At 39.6% G+C, this 19,653-nt stretch overlaps 1 protein-coding gene across 1 annotated transcript in view; it reads left to right on the plus strand.

The window, feature by feature from the left end:
• The window catches only part of VWA3B (von Willebrand factor A domain containing 3B), a 214,775-nt gene that overhangs the window by 156,435 nt on the left and 38,687 nt on the right, over positions 1-19,653 (plus strand). The window contains 3 exon segments of the mRNA XM_028497121.2: positions 2,862-2,980; positions 8,010-8,063; positions 18,520-18,724. Coding sequence (XP_028352922.1) covers positions 2,862-2,980; positions 8,010-8,063; positions 18,520-18,724 — 378 coding nt within the window.

The following is a 19,653-nucleotide window of genomic DNA, read 5'->3' on the forward strand; positions in this document are numbered from 1 at the left end:
CTGCTCCTTCCCCCTGAGTCCTGATGTGCACACTACTCTGTGTGTGCCCTCCAAGAGTGGAGTCTCTGTTTCCCCCAGTCCTGTCGAAGTCCTGCAGTCAAATCCCGCTAGCCTTCAAAGTCTGATTCTCTGGGAATTCCTCCTCCTGTTGCCCAACCCCCAGGTTGGGAAGCCTGACGTGGGGCTCAGAACCTTCACTCCAGTGGGAGGACTTCTGTGGTATAAGTGTTCTCCAGTTTGTGAGTCACCCATCCAGTGGTTATGGGATTTGATTTTATTGTGATTGCACCCCTCCTACCATCTCATTGCGGCTTCTTCTTTGTCTTTAGATGTGGGGTATCTTTTTTGGTGAGTTCCAGTGTCTTCCTGTCAATGATTGTTCAGCAGTTAGTTGTGATTCTGGTGCTCTCGCAAGAGGGAGTGAGCACATGTCCTTCTACTCCACCATCTTGAAGCTACAATCCCATTATTGATAAAACTATTCTTAATAGAATTGATAAAACTATTCTCAACTATTGACAAAATTAGTGGTTCAGGTGTATCTCTGGTCTAACACTGGGAAAAATTCTAACAGAATCAGCCCAATCTAGGGCTGTCCATGAATTCCAGGAATTACGGTCAGTATCTCTCTCTCACTGCCCCCCTCCCCCACCCCCCTTTTCGCTCTGCCCTCCATCCCTCACGTTAAAATCTTCTCACACAGGGTGTGATTCGCATCAATTTGGTAAGGCTTCTAGGTTTACCTCAAGAGAATTGAAGTAGGTAATACCTTGAGGCTCCCTTTTATTATCAAACACTGTCCAGAGGGGTCTCCCATCAGTTGTTAATGCTTGATTTGCATTATAAGAGGTAGCAAGTAACTTTGACCAATAGAATGAAATGGAAGCAAGGCTATACCAGTTCCAAGCCCAGGCATTAAGGCTCCTTGGCTATTTCTGCTTACTCATTTGTGCCTGGGAACATGCCTGGTCAAGCCTGCTAGAGACACATGGAGCAGAGCCAAGTGCCCCCAGTCATTCCAAGAAGTCATTCCTAGATCAGCCATAGTTAGTTGGTTGTTCCATTATTTTGTTTTGAAAACATAAACAGTTATATATATGTATTCATATCTCTGTATTACTTTCCTAGGTTTGCTGTGACAAAGTGTACCGCAAACTGGGTGGCTTAGAAATTTGTTTATTCTTTCACAATTCTGGAGGCTGGAAGTCTGAAATCTAAGTGTTGGCAGGGCCATGCTTCCTCTGACTGCTCTAAGGAAGAGCCCTTCCTTGACTGTTCCCAGCTTCTGGTGGTGGAATCCTTGGCATCCCTTGGCTTGGAGCTGCATTACTCCAGTCTCTGCCTCTGTCATCACATGGCCTGGCCTTCTCTGTCTCTGTGTCTACATTTCCTTCTTCTTATGAAAAAAAAAAAGAAAGAGGTAACAAGTAAAACATGTTCAGGAGGTGTGACCAGGTGGTTTCATTCCCTCTCAAATAGTGTCAGTTTCCTCATTAATCACACTCTCCTCCCCACCTGCTTCCCTACAGAAGCTGGGAAGCCATGATTCTGATCCCCCAAGTCCCTGTGAGAATGCCCCTTATGACCTCATAGTCACACGAAACTTGACATCATAAAGAGAATAGCCCATGGGACCTCCACGTGACCACCATGTTGTAAAAACTAAGACCACAGACTGAAGGTGTGGAGTATGCTTTGTCTTTCCCTAAATCTGCAGAAGGGAATGAGAGTGGGTGCACACGAGCCAAATTTGAACTCCTACCACACTGAAGTCCATGATGGCCATGCAAGGCATGAGATCCAAATCCACCAAAGAGGGAGGTAGAACATTAAACAATGGGTTTTCTTTACGCACCATCAGTCAGGCATCCAGCGGATCCTGGTGAAATGGTATAACGCTGCTAAATATTTTGTGGTGTTGATTTGCAGTTGAGCCATAAGCTGGCAATTTGCAGAGCTATTTACAGACTTCTAGAGGGGTCTTTTTCCCAGGGGAGATAAATATGTAAGGGTCTTTCATTTTGTTGAGACTGATTATTTTTCCTCTGAAAGTTTATGTGAAATTTTAAGAGATGGTGTTTTTTGTTTGTTTGGTTGGGGTTTTTTTCCAGTTATGCAAATTTCATTAAGTTTTCAAAGTCTAGTCAACTCACTTTTTTTTGTGTGTGTTTGGTATGCGGGCCTCCCCCCGCTGCGGCCTCTCCCGTCGCGGAGCACAGGCTCCGGACGCGCAGGCTCAGCGGCCATGGCGCACGGGCCCAGCCGCCCCGCGGCACGTGGGATCCTCCCAGATCGGGGCGCGAACCCGGTTCCCCTGCATCGGCAGGCGGACGCGCAACCACTGCGCCACCAGGGAAGCCCACGAAGCCGTCTTTATTTGACATGTATAAGGATCTCTTATAAATTGATAAAGAAAATGGTCAAAAGATATTAACTATAATCAGATATTCTTAAGAGAAAATCAAATTTAAAATAAATATGTGAAAAAGATGTTTAACCCAACTAGTAATTTACAAAGTAGCAACAGTGAGATTCTATTTCTTATCGCCTATGCCCTTCAATTTGACAGAGGCTTATTAAGATAACACTTTATTCGGATTTGGGTTTCCTGAAACAGGTTTTTTTTGGGGGGGGATGGGGGGTGGTATTTTTAAAATATATAGTTTTAAAAATTGGAGGGAAAAGATTAGCAGTGATATCTCTGATTCTTATTTTTTTTATTTTCTGTATTTTCTAATTTCTCTACAAATATAATGTATTGATTTTATAGTCAGAAAAACATACTGTACAGCCGTTAGATCCATTTTTGAAGGCACGTGTTAACCTATCAAGTGACCCTTTCCTTTGGCATTGGCATATAGGTGTTCCCTCTGGCACATGTGTGCAATGACACAAATAAGATGACTTTAATTAACCCCCAAGGAGTGAAGCTCAATATCTACAAGCAAAAAGTGGAACAGGCAATTAAGTCCTATGAAAAGTGAGTATTACACCTGGCTACTCTTTAATGGATGTGGAATTTGTTTTGGCTTGTTTTCTCTTCTTTTAGCTTAAATTTTTCATCTGGCGCAGCTATTTAACAATGGTCCATAAGGAATATTAACAGCAACAGCAGCTAACATAAGGGGCTTCCTGTGTGCCAGCACTGCGTTAAGTACTGGGTTGGCCAAAAAGTTCGTTCCAGTTTTTCCGTTAAGATGTTACAGAAAATCCCGAGCAAACTTTCTGGCCAACCCAATACTTTACCTGAGTATGTCCAACAGGGTTTTCAAGAAACCATCTTCCCTTTTCAAACTCTGTAGAAATCTCATGTTTCCATGAACTCTTTAAAGCTTTGCTTTTAGCAGAGTGAATTGGACCATTTTAGCATCTAACATTCTGTAAAGTAACACCACACCACAATAAAGAGATAAAACGCCACAATAATGAGATAATTTATTTAAACACTTTTTATATCAAAATCAAGAAGATGACCAAGTTGACTACAGTGAAAACTGTACTCTTAAATAGCCACTGTGTTAGTATTGAGTGTTAGGGGGCCTTTTTTCCCAAGGGCAAATAACCCAGGGTTTGCCAGGCAACTGCCAGGCTGGAGAAGGAGACCCAGTTGGGAAGGAGACTCAGGGTCCTTGAATCCCAGCCCCTTCCTGGGCCCTGGCTCCTTCCGGCCTGACCTGGGAGCCTGCCTCAGAGTGTTGGTGGAGAACACAGCTCTGGGGCTAGAATCTCACCCTCTCCCAGCTCTCTAATCACCTCCGCACCCTGCCCCTCATCACTTAATTAGTCCTTGGTGCACACGCTTAATTAAACTTTGAGCTACCCAGCTCCTCCAGGCAAGCCTATTATTCTTGGTTCTGGAAGCTGTGCAATTGGGTTTTCATTTACCACCATGTGGTTGGGAAAAAGGTAATAAAGTACGCCAAAGTGAACGACGGGGCCCAGGCCAGCATTTACTGATCTGTTGTCATTTTGCAGTGTGTCTAGCGTGTGTTCAAAGAAAGTATAAAGCCTGACTTCTGTTGCCTGGAGTGCACGACCCAGCCCAGAGGCTGGCCTTTCCGCCCCACACCCATCACAGTCCTCTCCAAATCTCCTAATACTTGAGCCTCCTCCACTGCCCTTGCCTGAGAACTGAGTCTGTGTCGCATGGGCTCCTGCACCAGCCTCCACGGGCTTCTCAGGACTTCTCTGAGTCTCTGTGGGTCCTTCGTTTCTCTCAAAGGCAGGCTGAACTCTGCCAAGGCCTGCCCTCCCCTGTGGGCCTGAGACTTTGCTCTGTAGTTACCCTCTTACTGGTGCTGGCCCTCTTCTCCGCCTCCCACCCCTGCACCAGGCAGCCCTTCCCTTGCCTTGAAGCTCCACTGCCCCTCTTCCTGGCCCCTCCCACCAGCTCTCCTCTTCCTTCCCTTCTTGCCTCAGCACCAGTGGCCCTCCTCAGAGAGGCCTTTCCCCAACGACTCTGCACTACCCACCCTGGTGGTCTCCTCTTCCTAGCAGGTGTCACTATATATATATATATATATATATATATATATATATATATATATATATTTGACTGTTAGAATTTAATTTGAATTTGATCTAATTCAAGTTTACTTATTAAAATTGATCCAATTCAGTTATTCAAAATGAAATATAATAATATCATTCATATTGTAATTGAATTTGCTTGACTCATTCAAATATTTGAGTGCTGTAATTACCTGGTCTGTGAAAGCCTGATGCAAGGCCATGAACTGGGGCTTTGAGGTCAGATAGCTCGGGGGTTTCATTCTTGGCTCTGACAGCTACTTGACAGGTCAAATGACACTTGTGAGCTTCATTTGCAAGATCTTGCTCACGGGGCAGTTATGAGGGTTATGTAAATTATATATAAAGAGCAACTAATGTTAATTATTTCCCTCTTTCATTCCCTATATCTGCTGACGCTAAAATAACCATAAACACATGGAACAGAAGGGTCACACAGCTCTTCCCACTGAGCTGACCCTTTCCCAAGAGTTTCCAGAAGGACAGGGACCCTTCCTTCCCAGGCAGAAGAGAGTCCTTCATTAATGGCAAAACCAAAATGCAGACATCGTAGTGATTTGTTCCAGTTCTTACTTCCAATGAGTGAATCCGGAAAAGCCTTTTAGTACCCTTAGAGGAATATTATACTATATTGTTTATTAAAATGATATTAATTTAAATATGATCATTAACATTTATTTTAATATGATTAATATTTGATATTATTGATTGCATTAGTATTAATTATTTGGTATTAATAACTTGATGTTTATTTTAAATGAATTATTTATTTAATATTGTTATTTAATAATATTAACATTAATATTATGCAGAACGAAGCTTCCTGATCTTTTGTATTCAATAGTATTGAAGAATTTTGCTGGCATAAATGTCAGTTCCCTTTTCCATCTTGCTTCATCTTTCTAAAGATATGCAGAATATGAAAAGATGAAAAGTAATTAATGAAACTTAGTTTATCCCCATCTCATCCCCGAGAAAACGTTTCTGAGGAGTTTCCCACCACAAGTAAGCCAGATATAACCCTGAGTCCGTATGGTTAGGGTCGTGACCAAATGAGTGGGAAGCTCACAGTCCTCTGGCCAAAACAGTGACATAAATTAGCAATTTTGGTCACACTTAGTGCCCATGTGTAGGTGTCCTTCTGCTTCAATATTTTAAGAATTGCAGAAGCAGTTTTGGCTTTGTGTGTCTGAGCATAAGCTCTGAGTGAGGATTACCAGGGTTGGCTGGATTCTGGGGTGATTTTTCCACAGCTTGTGTTGTGAATCCAAGGTCAAGGTCTCAGCCCTCAGATCCACAGGAGAAGCATCAGTTCTGGCTCAGGGACCAGGCATAGTAGCCTCTGCTTATCATCGATTTGCTTGGGCTGCTGACTAGACTTCTGAAGTGTCATTAGTTACAAGTCGCTTTGCAAATGAGCCACTTGGTACAAGTGGATTTGCAAACTAGGGGTAGGGAAAGCTAGTAAACGCTATGCTCAACCAAATTTCAGTCTCCTAAAACAAAGAGGAAAACTGTGGTTTGTCAAATCCCAGCATCCCACAAGGACTGCCCTCGTCCCGCACGCTTAGAGGCTTTCCCACGGCTGCCTTCCGGGACAGTGGAGCCGGGATTCACACACTCTCTGCTGCCCTCAGCTCACACCCACTCGCTTTTTCTGCCCTGTGTGCTTCGAAATAGTTCAGTGAAGGTGGAAAACAGAGGAATAATAGAGGTTATGAAAATACCCTCTTGGAAAAATATTCTCTGAATAACCGAATTAAAATTAGAGACATGTCCTAGCTAATTGGACCCACATTCACCAACTGTTTCTGAGTGTCTAAGCCTCACCCTCCTTCAGAAGCTGGAGGGAATGAGCCTTAGTTATTCCTGGTCACTTTATACATACAGCTCACTTAATCCTCGCAACTCCAAGGGTAGGTGGTGTTATCTTTGTTTTATCAATAAGAAAACAGTGTTTCAAAAGTTATGTAACAGGTTCCCACAGCAGCAGAGTGGAGATGCTGAGATTTGAACCCAGACCCACGTAGCTCCCAAGCCCTCGTCACACTCCCAGCCTCCCTACTCTACTGCCTGCACTTTCAAGGTTTAGACTTAAAAGGATTTACAGTTTTGTTTTGTTTTGTTTTTTCCCCAGAAATGCACGCAAGCCTTAGAAGCCCTGATCATTGTTTCATCAACCACATCATTAAAGAAAACCATTTCCAAATAGGACCCAGAGAACCAAAAACATCAAGAGACACAGGAGCAGAGCTGGCTTATTTCCCACTTCCTGACTCTTACTGTCACTTACAGAGCGTTTACCTGTGTCAGACACAGTTCAGTGTGTGGTGCACATAACTTGCTCATTGAGTCTGTACTGCAGCACTGGGAGGGAGGTACTGTGATTACCCCCATTCTACAGAAAAGTTGGCTACTGGCCCAAAGTCTCCCAGCTAATAAGAGGAGGAGCTAGCTGAGCTTTGGACCCAGGCAGTCTGGCTCCAGGGTCTGTGCTTTTAACCACCATGCCAGACCCCCTTTCCATGATCTCACCAGGCCTGTGATGGGAGATCAGGGCAGGATAACACCACCCAAAGTGTGCTCCCAGAGCCCTGTGCCACGGACGCTGGGTCCAAGGATTAGAAGCATGTCTCCTGGGGAGAGGCAGTATTCTCCCACCCCATTTTATTGAAGCTTTTTTGCTTCATGGAACACCAGATCACAACCTGTGGAGCCAGTGTTCTGTGCCCTGTGCCCTAGTTAGCCTGATTTGGGTAATGATGTAGCACTACAGAACTGGGCTGGAAGCTCTGGAAAAAGCACCACTGATTAGTAACAAGAAAAGGAGCTGTAACTACCTGATAGAAAGCACTGGCTCCAACTTCCTCCTTTCTTCTTGGGTTGCCAGCATCTCTCTGCAAACACGTTCAGTGAGGTTTAGTCTCAGCCCCACCAACTCTCAGTGCTGGATAAGTAAGGCGCTTCATCTGTTTGCCCCTCTTAGCGGCTGCATTTGGAAAACAAGGAGATTAGGCTGGTTGATCTCTAAAGTGTGTCCCAGTCCTCTTATTTATGACCCTATTAACCTTTTTATTTTTGCTCTGAGAATCCAGACAGAAGAATGTCTACAGAAGGCAGGCTAAGGGCACACATATTTTTCCTTATGAAGAAAAGCAGTGGGTGTTTAGAAATATCTTCATGCAGAGATAATGAGGATCAGTTTGCTGCCTTTTCTCAGCCCGTGTTTTACCTGATCCAGCTGAGAGCTGTGCCCTCCTTTAATATTTAGCATGATTGCCACAAAGCCATGAGGCTTCTGCAGTGATGCTGAGGGTGGGAGACACTCACATCCAGTCTCTTTGAGCGAGTGGCAATGACGTGGTCCAACGGTGGTGGTGCTGCATGGCTTGGGATCTCCCTGCCCAGGGTCAGCTTTTTGTCATGAGATGAACTGTTGCTACTAAATAACTATTGTTGATTTTTTTTTTTTTAAACAGGCGCCTGAATAAAATTGTTTGGCAAGCATTATCTCAAGAGGAAAAAAAAAGTAAGCCAGTTTCTTCTCACTTTTTAAAACTTTTTAAAATTTTGGTGAAATTCACATAACCTACAATTAACAGTTTTTAAATGTACAATTCAGTGGTATTTAAGTTATTCAAAATGTTGTGCAAACCACCACCTCCCTCTAGTTTCAAAACTTTATCATCTCGGAAAACACCTTGCACCCATTAAGTAATCCTTCCCCATTCCTCTCTCCCCCTCTGGTAACCACCAATCTGCTTTCTGTCTCTGGGAATCTGCATATTCTGGATATATCATACGAAAGGAATCATATATCATGTGACCTTTTGTGTCTGGCTTCTTTTGCTTAGTTAATGTAAAAATTTAATGTTTTCAAGGTGCCTCCAAGTTGTAAGCATATGTAGTATTTCCTTCCTTGTTATGCCTGAGTAATGATCCATTGTATGTATATACCACAGTTTGTTTATCCATTCTCCCATTGATGGATATTTGGGTTGTGTCTACTTTGGGGCTTTTATGAACAATGCTGCAAAATACATACACGTTTCTGTGTGGACATGTGTTCTCATTTCTCTTGAGTACATACCTAGCCGTGGATATTCTGGGTCACAGAGTAATTCTGTGTTTAACTTTTTGAGGAACTGCCAAACTTCTCATTTACTTTCCGCAGCTGCATCTTTTTACATTCCCACCTCGTACATACAGCAATGTATGAGGGTTCTTGTTTCTCCACATTGTTGCCGACATTTGTTATTTTTCTTGTTTTAAAAAACTGAAGTCAGGCTTCCCTGGTGGCACAGTGGTTAAGAAACCGCCTGCCAATGCAGGGAACATGGGTTCGAGCCCTGATCCGGGAAGATCCCCTTAGCGGAGCAGCTAAGCCTGTGCACTACAACTACTGAGCCTGTGCTCTACAGCCCATGAGCCACAACTACTGAGCCCATATGCCACAACTACTGAAGCCCGTGCACCTAGAGCCCATGCTCCACAATAAGAGAAGCCACCGCAGTGAGAAGCCCACGCACCGCAACCAAGAGTAGCCCCCACTCAGCACAACTAAAGAAAGCCTGCGTGCAGCAACGAAGACCCAATGCAGCCAATAAATAAATAAATTTATATAAATAAATAAAAGTTAAAAACTGAAGTCATCCTAGTGGGTGTGAAGTAATATCTCATTGTGGTTTTCACTTGCATTTCCTTAATGATGAATATTGTTGAACATTCTTTTGTGTGCTTGTTGGTCATGTGTACATCTTCTTTGGAGAAATATCTATTCAGGTCTTTTGCCCATTTGTAAATTGAGTAGTTTGTATTTTGTTGTTCAGTTGTAAGAGTTCTAGATATCAAACCTTATCAGATATATGATTTGCCAATATTTTCTCCCATTCTGTAGATTGTTTTTTCACATTCTTGATAATGTCCTTTTTTTGCCCAAAAGTTTTTAATTTCTAGGAAGTCAATTTATCTATTTTTCCTTTCATTGCTCATGATTTTGGTGTCAAATCTAAGAATCTGTTGCCAAATATGAAGTCATGAAGATTTACCACTGTTTTCTTCTAATATTTTTATGGTTTTAGCTGTTACATTTAGGTCATTGATCCATCTTGAGTGAATTTTTGTATATGGAGTGAGGTAGGGGTTCAACTTCTTTTTTTTGCATGAAGATACCCATTTTTTTCTAGTAACATTTGTATAAGAGACTATTTTCTAGTACCAATTGTTTAAGAGACTATGTTGAACAGTCTTGGCATACTTGTCAAAAACCAATAACCATATATATTTGCATTTATTTCTGAACTCTCTTTCTATTCCATTGGTCTATATGCTTATTTTTATACCAGTACCACACTCTTCTGAAAACTGTAGTTTTATAGTGAGTTTTGAAATTGGGAAGTGAAAGTCTCCTAATTTTGTTCTTCTATTTCAGAATTGTTTGGTTATTCGTGGCCCATTGAAGTTCCATATGAATTTGAGGATTAGCTTTTTCATTTCTGTAAAAAAACCATTGGAATTTTGATAGGGATTACACTAAATCTGTAGGTCACTTTGGAGAGTATTCCCAAGTTAACAAGTCTTCCAACCCATGAACATGGGTTATATCTCCATTTATTTAAGTCTTCAGTTTTCTTCAGCAATATTTTGTAGTTTTCAGTGTACAAGTCTTTTACTTTATATTATTTTATTCTTTTGGATACTATTGTAAATGGAATTTTTTTCTTAATTTTATTTCCAGCATATAGAAATACAACTAGTATTGCTAGTATGTAGAAATACAAGTTATTTTTGTGTGTTGATCTTGTACCTTACAACTTTGCTGACTTTATTAGTTCTGGTAGTTTTGCAGTGGGGGGAATCTATGGAATATTCTATGTATAGAAATATGTCATCTACAAACAGAGATAGTTTTACTTCTTTCCAACTTGCATGTCTTTTATTTCTTTCTCTTGCTTAATTGATTTGAGAATTCCAGTGTAATATTGAACAGCAGTGGTGAAAGAAGGCATTCTTGTCTTGTTCCTGATCACAGGGAGAAAACTTTCAGTCTTTTATCATTGAGCAGGATGTTAGTTGTGGGTTTTTCATAAATGCCCTTTATCATGATAAGGAAGTTCTCTTGTATTCCAAGTTTATTGTTTTTATCATGAAAGTGTGTTTGTGGAATTTTGTCAAATGCTTTTTCTGCATCTATTGAGATGATCACGTGGGTATTTTTTTCCTCTGTTCTATTGATGTAGTGTATTAAATCAATTGATTTTCTTAGGTTGAACCACCCTTGCATTCTTGGGATAAATCCTACTTAGTCATGGTGTATAATCCTTTTAATGGTCTATTGGATTTGTTTTGCTAGTAATATGGTGAGGCTATTTAGTTCTGTATTCATCAGCAGAAATGGTCATGTAGTTTTCTTTTCTTTAGCATCTTTGTCTGGCATTGGTATCAGATGAATCTTGTCCTCATATAATGTATTTGGAAGTGACTCCTCTCCTGTTTTTTGGGGATTGAATAGGATTGATGTTAATTGATCTTTTTATGTTTGGTAGAATTCATCAGTGAGGCCTTTTGGTCCTGGACTTTTCTTTGTTGGGGGATTTTTGATTACTGAGTCAATGTCTTTATTATAGGCTGTTGAGATTGTCTATTTTGTGTGAAGTCAGTTTTGGTAATTTGTGTGTTTCTAGGAATTTGTCCATTTGTATAGATTATCTAATTTGAAAACATACAGTTGTTCATATTATTCTCTGTAATCCTTTTAATTTTTGTGAGATCAATAGTAATGTCCTTGCTTTTATTTCTGATTTTAGTAGTTCTGTCTTCTCTCCTTTTAGTCAGCTTAGCTAAAGCTTTGCCAATTTTGTTGATATTGTCAAAAACCAACTTTTCATTTTGTTGATTCTGTTATTTTTTCTATTCTCTCTTTTGTTTATCTCTGCTCTAATCTTTAATATTTCCTTCTTTCTGCTGGCTTTGGGTTTAGTTTTCTCTTCTTTTTCTTGTTCCTTAAGGTGTACACCTAGTTTGTTGATTTGAGATCTTTCTTCCTTTTCACTAGACATTTACAGCCAGAAATTTCCCTCTGACCATTGGCTTTGCTGCATCCCATGTGTTTTTATATGTTGTGTTTTCATTTTTATTTATCTCAGCATATTTTCTAATTTCCAATTTCTAATAGTGATTTCTTCTTTGACACATTGGTTGTTTAAGAGTGTGGTGTTTAAATTTATATGTATATACTTCCAGTTTTCCAGTTTTATCTCTGTTATTATTTCTAGCTTCATTCCACTGTTCTGGAAAAGGTACTCTATATGATTTGATCTTCAAAATATTTTGAGAATTGCCTTATGACCTAACATATGGTCCATCCTGGAGAATGTTGCATGTGCATTTAAGAATACTTATTCTACTGTTGTTGGGTGAGGTGTTCTGTATACAAGTCTAGTTGTTTTATAGTGTTTTCTAGTTCTCTGTTTCCTTTGTGATCTTCTGTCTGGTTGTTCTATTATTGAAAGTGAGATACTGAAGTCTCCTTTTTGTACAACTATCTATATCTTCCTTCGATTTTGTCAGTGTTTGCTTCATATACTTTTGGGCTCTGTTGATAGATGCATATGTATTTACAGTTGTTATGTCTTCCTGATGATTTGACATTTTCATTAATATAAATAATGTCCTTCTTTTTCTCTTGTAAAAGTGTATGACTTAAAATCTATTTTATCTGATATTAGTATAATCATTCCAGCTCTCTTTTGGTTATTATTTGCATGGAATATCTTTTTTCATTTTATCATGTTCAACCTATTTGTGTCTTTAAGTCTAAAGTGGGTCTCTTTATAGTAGCATATAGTTGGATCATGGTTTTTTTAATCCATTCTGCCTATCTCTGTCTTTTAACTGGTGAGTTTAATCCATTTACATTTACAATAACTACTGATCATGAAGGACTTACTTCTGTCATTGTGCTATTTGTTTTTTTATATGTCTTGTCTATTTTGTTTCTCAATTCCTCCAATATCGCCTTCTTTTGTATTTGATATTTTTTCTAATGTATCATTATGATCCCTCTTCATTTCCTTTTTTGCACAGTTTTTCATTATTTTCTTAATGATTACATGGAGATTACAGTTAACATCCTAAATTTATAACAAAGTAGTTTGAATTGATATCAACTTATTTTCAATAGTGTACATTATCTCTGTTTCTATCCAGCTCCATACCCTCTTTATATTGTTATTGTCACAAATTACATCTTTTACATTATGTGTCCGTTAACATAGCTTTCTAATCATTGTTTTATGCATTTGTCTTTTAAATAATATAGGAAACAAAAGAGGAGTTACATACCAAAAATACAAGAATATTAGCTTTTATGTTTACATATGTAGTCATCTTTGCCAGTCATCTTTATTTCTTCATATGGCCAGTGTAACTTGTCTTCCAGTGTCCTTTTATTTCATCCTGAAGAGCTCTCTTTAGCATTTCCTGTATGGGGAAGCCCTACTAGCAACAAACACCCTTAGCTTTTGTTATGTGTTAACAAATGTGTTAATTTCTCCTTCATTTGTGAAGAATAGTTTTGCCAGATATAGAATCCTTGCTTGATAATGTTTTCCTCTCAGCATTCTAAATATACCATATCAATGGGACTTCTCTGGTGGTCCAGTGGTTAAGACTCTGCGCTTCCAATGCAGGGGGCATGGGTTCGATCCCTGTTCAGGGAACTAAGATCCCACGTGCCATGTGGCACGGCCTAAATAAATAAATAAATAAACAAACAAACCCTATCACTGCCTCCTGGACTTCATGGTTTCTGATGAGAAATCAGCTGTTGATCTTATTGAGGATTTCTTCTTCATGAGCCACTTTTGTTCCTTTCAAGATTCTCTGTCTTTGTCTTTCAACAGTTTGATTATAGTATAGTGTCTTGGTATAGCTCTCTTTGAGTGTATTCTGCTTTTCGTTCACTGTGCCTCTTGGATTGTGTAGATGTATGTCTTCCATGAAATTTGGAGAGTTTTTGGCCATTATTTCATTTTTGCCAAATATTTTCACCCTTTTCTCTCTCATTTCCTTTTGGCACTCTCATAATGTGTATGTTGTTAAGCTTGATAGAATCCCATATGTCCTTTAGACTCTTCTTCATTCTTGTATTTCTGCTCCAGAGACTGTAATCTCATTTGATCTATCTGCAAGTTTGCTGATTCTTTCTCCTGCCTGCTCAAGTCTACTGTTAAAACCCTCTAATGAATTTTTCATTTCACCTATAGTACTTTTCAGCTCTAGAATTTCTATTTGGTTCATTTTCATAATTTCTCTTTATTGATATTCTCTAGTTGCTCATATATCATTCTTAGGATTTCATTTAGTTCTTTGTCCATGGTTCCCTTCACCTCTTTGAGCATATTTAAGACAGTTATTTTAAAGTCTTTCTCTACCAAATCCAGTGTCTGGATTTCATCTGTCAGTTTCTTTTTTTCCATGTGAATGGGTTATATACTTCCATGTTTCTTTGTATTCTTTGTAATTTTTTATTGAGAACTGAACATTTTGGACATTGTAACGTAGTAACTTTGGAAATTAGATTCTCTACCCTCCCCAGAAATTTCTGTTGTTGCCTGATGAAGGCTGCAGTTGTCTGTTTAATGTCTTTCCACACTATTTTTGCAAAGACTATATTCCTTGTCATGTGTGTTCACTGAAGTATTGTTTCATCTCTGTGGTCAGCCAGTGACCTGACAGAGATTTCCCTAAATGCCAGCCTCTCTCTTCATCAAGCATTCCCCTGGATACTGTAAGTATTCAACTAGATTCCAGAGTTCCAAAATAGCTAATTCTATCAATAGTTGTTTTGGTGAAAAGACAAATTCCTTGATTTCTCTACTCCACCATCTTTCATGACATCACTTCCCTCCTCACTATCTAAAGCAAGGTTTGAGTAAGTTATGAGGCCTTTATTATATTGAGATAGTTTCCTTCTATTCCTAGTTTGTTGAGTGTTTGACTTTTTAATCACGAAAGAGTGTTGAATTTCGTCATGATTTTGCTGTATCAATTGAGATGATCAAGTGGTTTTTTTCCTTCTTTCTGTTACTGTGATGTATTCTGTTGATTCATTTTTGTATGTTGCATTCCAGGAATAAAATCTCAGTCTTCATGGTGTATAATCCTTTCATAATATGCTGTTGAATTTGGTTTGCTAGTATTGTGTTGAGGATTTTTGAATCAATGTTCACAGGAATATTGGGCTGTAGTTTTCTTGTAGTATCTTTGTCTGGCTTTGGTATCAGGGTAGTGCTGGCATCATAGAATGAGTTTCAAAATGTTCTCTCCTCTTAAATATTTGGAAGTATTTGAGGAAGATTGGTGTTAATTCTTCTTTGAATGTGTGGTAGCACTCTCCATGGAAGCTACATAGGGCTGAGCTTATGCTTGTTGGAAATTATTTGCTTACTGATTCAGTCTCCTTACTAGTTATAGGTCTGTTCAGATTTTTTATTTCTTCCTGATTCAGTCTCAGTTGGTTATAATTTTATAGGAATTTATCCATTTCTTGTAGGTTATCCATTTTGTTGGTATATGTATAATGGATCATAGTAGTCTTTTGTGATCCTTTTTATTTCTGTGACAACAGTTGTAATGTTTGCTCTTTCCTTTCTGATTCTAGTTATTTGAATCTTCTCTTTTTTCCTCTAATCTAGCTAGTAAGCATTTGTCAGTTTTGTTGTTCTTTCCAGAATCTAACTCTTAGTTTCATAGATTTTTTTCTATTGTTTTTCTATACTCTATTTCACTTATTTCTGCTCTAATCTTTATTTCCTTCTTTCTGCTAACTTGGGTTTAGTTTATTCTCCATTTTCCCAGTTCCTTTAGGTGTAAAGTTAGGTTGTTGATTTGAGATATTTCCTCTTTTTTAATGTAAATATTTAGCACTATAAATTTCCCTCTTATGACTGCTTTTGCTATATCTTAGACATTTTGATGTGTTGTATTTTTATTTAAAAATATATCAAGATATTTTATAATCTCCCTTATGATTTCTTCTTTGACCCATTGGTTGTTTAAGAGTGGGTTGTTTAATTTCCACATATTTGTGTATTTTCCAGTTTTCCTTCTGCCTCTGATTTCTAGTTTTATTCCATTGTTATTGGAGATTATACTTTATATGATTTAATCTTAAAAACTTTTAATACTTGTGTTCTTACATGTGGTTTTTCCTGGAGAGAATGTTCCATGTGCACTTAAGAAGAATATGTATTCTGCTGTTGGCTGGTGATGTGTTCTGTATATGTCTGTTAGGTCTAATTAATCTATAGTGTTTTTCAAGTCCTCTGTTTCTTTATTGGTCTTCTGTTTGGTGGTTCTATCCATTATTGAAAATGGAAATTGAAATCTCCTCCTTTTATAGTGTTTCTTTCTATTTCTCCCTTCAGTTCTGTTAATGTTTGCTTCTATATTTGGGAGCTCTGAAATTAGGTGCATATATTTCTATGATTGTCATATCTTCCTGGTGGATAGACCCTTTTACCATTATATAATGTCCTTCTTTGTCCTTGTAACAATTTATGACTTAAAATAGTCATAATTTGCTAATTTATTTCTTCTGATTGACGAAGTGTGCTTTTGAAGCTCTCTAGTGAATTTTTCAGTTATTGTATTCTTTTTATATATATATCTTTATTGGAGTATAATTGCTTTACAATGTTGTGTTAGTTTCTGCTGTACAACAAAGTGAATCAGCTATATGTATACATATATCCCTGAATCCCCTCCTGAGCCTCCCTCCCACTCTCCCTCTCCAACCCCATTAGGTCATCACAAAGTACCAAGCAGATCTCCCTGTGCAATGCAGCAGCTTCCCACTAGCCATCCATTTTGCTCAGTTATTGTATTCTTCAGATCCAGAATTTCTGTTTGGTTAGTCTCTATATCTGTTGATATTCTCATTTTGTTCATGCATCATTTTCCTGATTTCATTTAGTTGTCTGTATTCTTCTTGAGCTCATTGAGCATTTTTAAGACAGTTATTTTCAATTGTTTGTCAGGTAATTCATAGATCTCCTTTCTTTAGGGTAGATTTCTGGAGATTATTTTGTTCCTTTGATTGGGCCATCTTTCTCTGTTTCTTTGTATGCCTTAGTATCTTTAGGCAATATTTGGGCATTTGATAAAACAAACACTTATCCCAGTCTTTACAGATGGCTTCTTACAGGGGAAGACCTTCACCAATCATTCTGGCTAGAGATTCTGGGGCCCTCTCACACCTTTTCTGGGGATATGTCTTCTCTAGGCTTGTGCGTGTCATTTCCCAGTTGAAGAGGTTTTGCCCCTGTTTTTTTCTCAGGAACCCGTAATCTCTTGCTCCCCTGGTGTCTGTCTTTGGTACTGCAGTATCTCTGGTGCTGTAACCACCCATGAAATTTGCCTTTGTTCTCAGCTGCCTCAACCTGGCATCCAAAGTATACTGCCATTTTTATCAACATTCTGAGTCAAGTGAGACAGAAGCCAGTCTCTCAGGCAGCCCCACAAAAGACCAAAATGTTGGGTACATGTTGAGAAGGAGTTTTCTCCCAGTTGCTCTGCAGTGTGCCAGGGAAGGGGAGAGGCTTGGCCAGACAAAATGCAACACATTTTCCTACTCGCTTCAATGCCTACTCTTCTTGGCTTTGTGCTCCTGGAGGGCAGGTACGTTTTAACTGGTTTCTAGAATTCTCACAAAGGCAGTTTGGTCTTTATATGGTTAAGTCAGTGTCTTTGTGGGGGAATGAGGGCCTGGGGTTTCTCATTTCACCATTTTGCTGACATCACACCAATTTAGATTTTTTAATAAGAATTTTTGCTGTCTTCTGTTGACAAGTTTGTTTGTGGATTGAGTCCTGTGACTGTACTGGTTTAACAGTGTGCTCTTCCAACACCCAACATCTAAAAAATGCCGTGACATTTTCAACAATAAGAGAATGAGAATTATGAAATGTTTTTCCTCCCCCATGTCCCTCAGTCAATCAATCTCTGTACCCCCTTCCATGAGTATCTGACTCAGAAGTACTGGGACTGGAAACAGAATCCAGGACTTGGGACCTCCACACCCCACTGGGTTCCCTTGGAATCACACAGCTTGTTCATCAGCTGATAGAAAGTTTGGCTTCTGTTCTTTGTGTACCAAAACAGTGAAGCCAGAAACTTTAGGCCTATTTAGGCTTACAAGAAGAGAGAAGATAAAAATAGCTAAAATGGGGCTTCCCTCGTGGCGCAGTGGTTGAGAATCTGCCTGCCAATGCAGGGGACACAGGTTCGAGCCCTGGTCTGGGAGGATCCCACATGCCACGGAGCAACTAGGCCCGTGAGCCACAACTACTGAGCCTGCGCATCTGGAGCCTGTGCTCCGCAACAAGAGGCCACGGCAGTGAGAGGCCCGCGCACCACGATGAAGAGTAGCCCCCACTCTCTGCAACTAGAGAAAGCCCTCCCACAGAAACGAAGACCCAACACACCCAAAAATAAATAAGTAAATAAATTTTTTAAAAAAATAGCTAAAATGAGCTAATAGGAGAATTAGTGCACTGAGACAAATATTTGAGTTTAGTGTTTGCTTTGTTTTCCAGAGTCACTGCTAGGCATAGTTGTGTGAAATTTCTTTGAAACTCACTGTTGGTTCTGCCAAATGTTAGACCTAGGGAGAAAGGAATGGGTTCCAAATACGCTGAAAAAATTGTTGAAAAAATAACTTACGTGTATCAAACTTCTATAAAATCAGATCATCAAATTAGGTAATGGGGAAAAGTGCCTACCATGACTCGGAGATGATTGTTTCTAACTTGCATAAACTACCAAAGCCCTGACGGGCCAGAAGGCATGGCTGTGATTCTGTCAACTGACACCTGACATCTGCTTTGACAGATGTTTCTCAGGGAAGGGTTTACAGAAAAAACGTCTTTCCATATGTTTTCTATTATGATCACTTTATGTTTCTCTTTCTTCTTCTTCCTTTTTTAGGTTAGGTGCAGACAAACCAATGCGTTACTTAGAAAACAAGGCAGCTTTAAACAAGGCATTAGAACGGTTGAATTGGCCCATTTCATTGAAGGAGCTGTCAGTGCTGGAGAATGAAATCCTAGCTGGCAAAGTGTACGTGCAGCAGGCCATGGAGCTCCAGGAGGCTGCCAAGAAGGAGAATCATGTGAGCAGGGCCCTTGAAGAGGTGTGTACCGTGGAGATGTTTGTATTCCCTCCCTCCCTCCTATCCCAAGCCCTTGCCATCGCTGGCCTCCCCTCTCTCCCACCTCCCACTGCACTGATTTCTAAGAGTTACAGCCAACCCACTTAAGGTCTCAGGACTTCTTTCAACAGAAAGGAAATGCCATTTGATTTTACTCTGGCCTTATTTTTAAAACAAGACATGCTTTAATTGAAAAATAAAGCTAAACAGAAGCATTGTGTAGTGATTAAAAGCCTGGACTTTGATATGAGCCAGACCAAAGTCCAGCCTCAGATCTGCCACCTAATCCCTGTGTGATCTTGGCCAGTGACTCTGTCTCTCTAAACCTTAGGGGTTTTGTTTAATCTGTAAAATAAGAGTGTTAATAATATCTGCCTCATAGGCTTGTTATGGAAGCAAAATGAGCATTTAAAGTACTTAGTATTGAAAGCTCCCCCCATAAGTGTTTGCAATTATTATTACTAGTAAAACAGACCTTCTACAAGGAAAATTTATTTTCTGGCAGCCATATTATTTATTACCACTTTGTATCATTTACTTTTTTTTTTTTTTTTTTTTTCGTGGTATGCGGGCCTCCCTCTGTTGTGGCCTCTCCCGTTGCGGGGCACAGGCTCCGGACGCGCAGGCCCAGCGGGCCATGGCTCACGGGCCCAGCCACTCCGCGGCATGTGGGATCTTCCCAGACCAGGGCGCGAACCCAGTTCCCCTGCATCGGCAGGCGGACGCGCAACCACTGCGCCACCAGGGAAGCCCCTCATTTACTTTTAATTGTTTTTCTTCCTTGAATAAATTTTACACATAATTGCAGTTAGAGTATCCATAATCATTTTATGGTCTGCTTTTCTTTTTTTTTCTTTTTTTTTAACATCTTTATTGGAGTATAACTGTTTTACAATAGTGTGTTAGTTTCT

Source organism: Physeter macrocephalus, chromosome 12 (genome assembly GCF_002837175.3).
Source record: "Physeter macrocephalus isolate SW-GA chromosome 12, ASM283717v5, whole genome shotgun sequence".
NCBI classification, from domain to species: Eukaryota; Metazoa; Chordata; class Mammalia; order Artiodactyla; family Physeteridae; genus Physeter; species Physeter macrocephalus.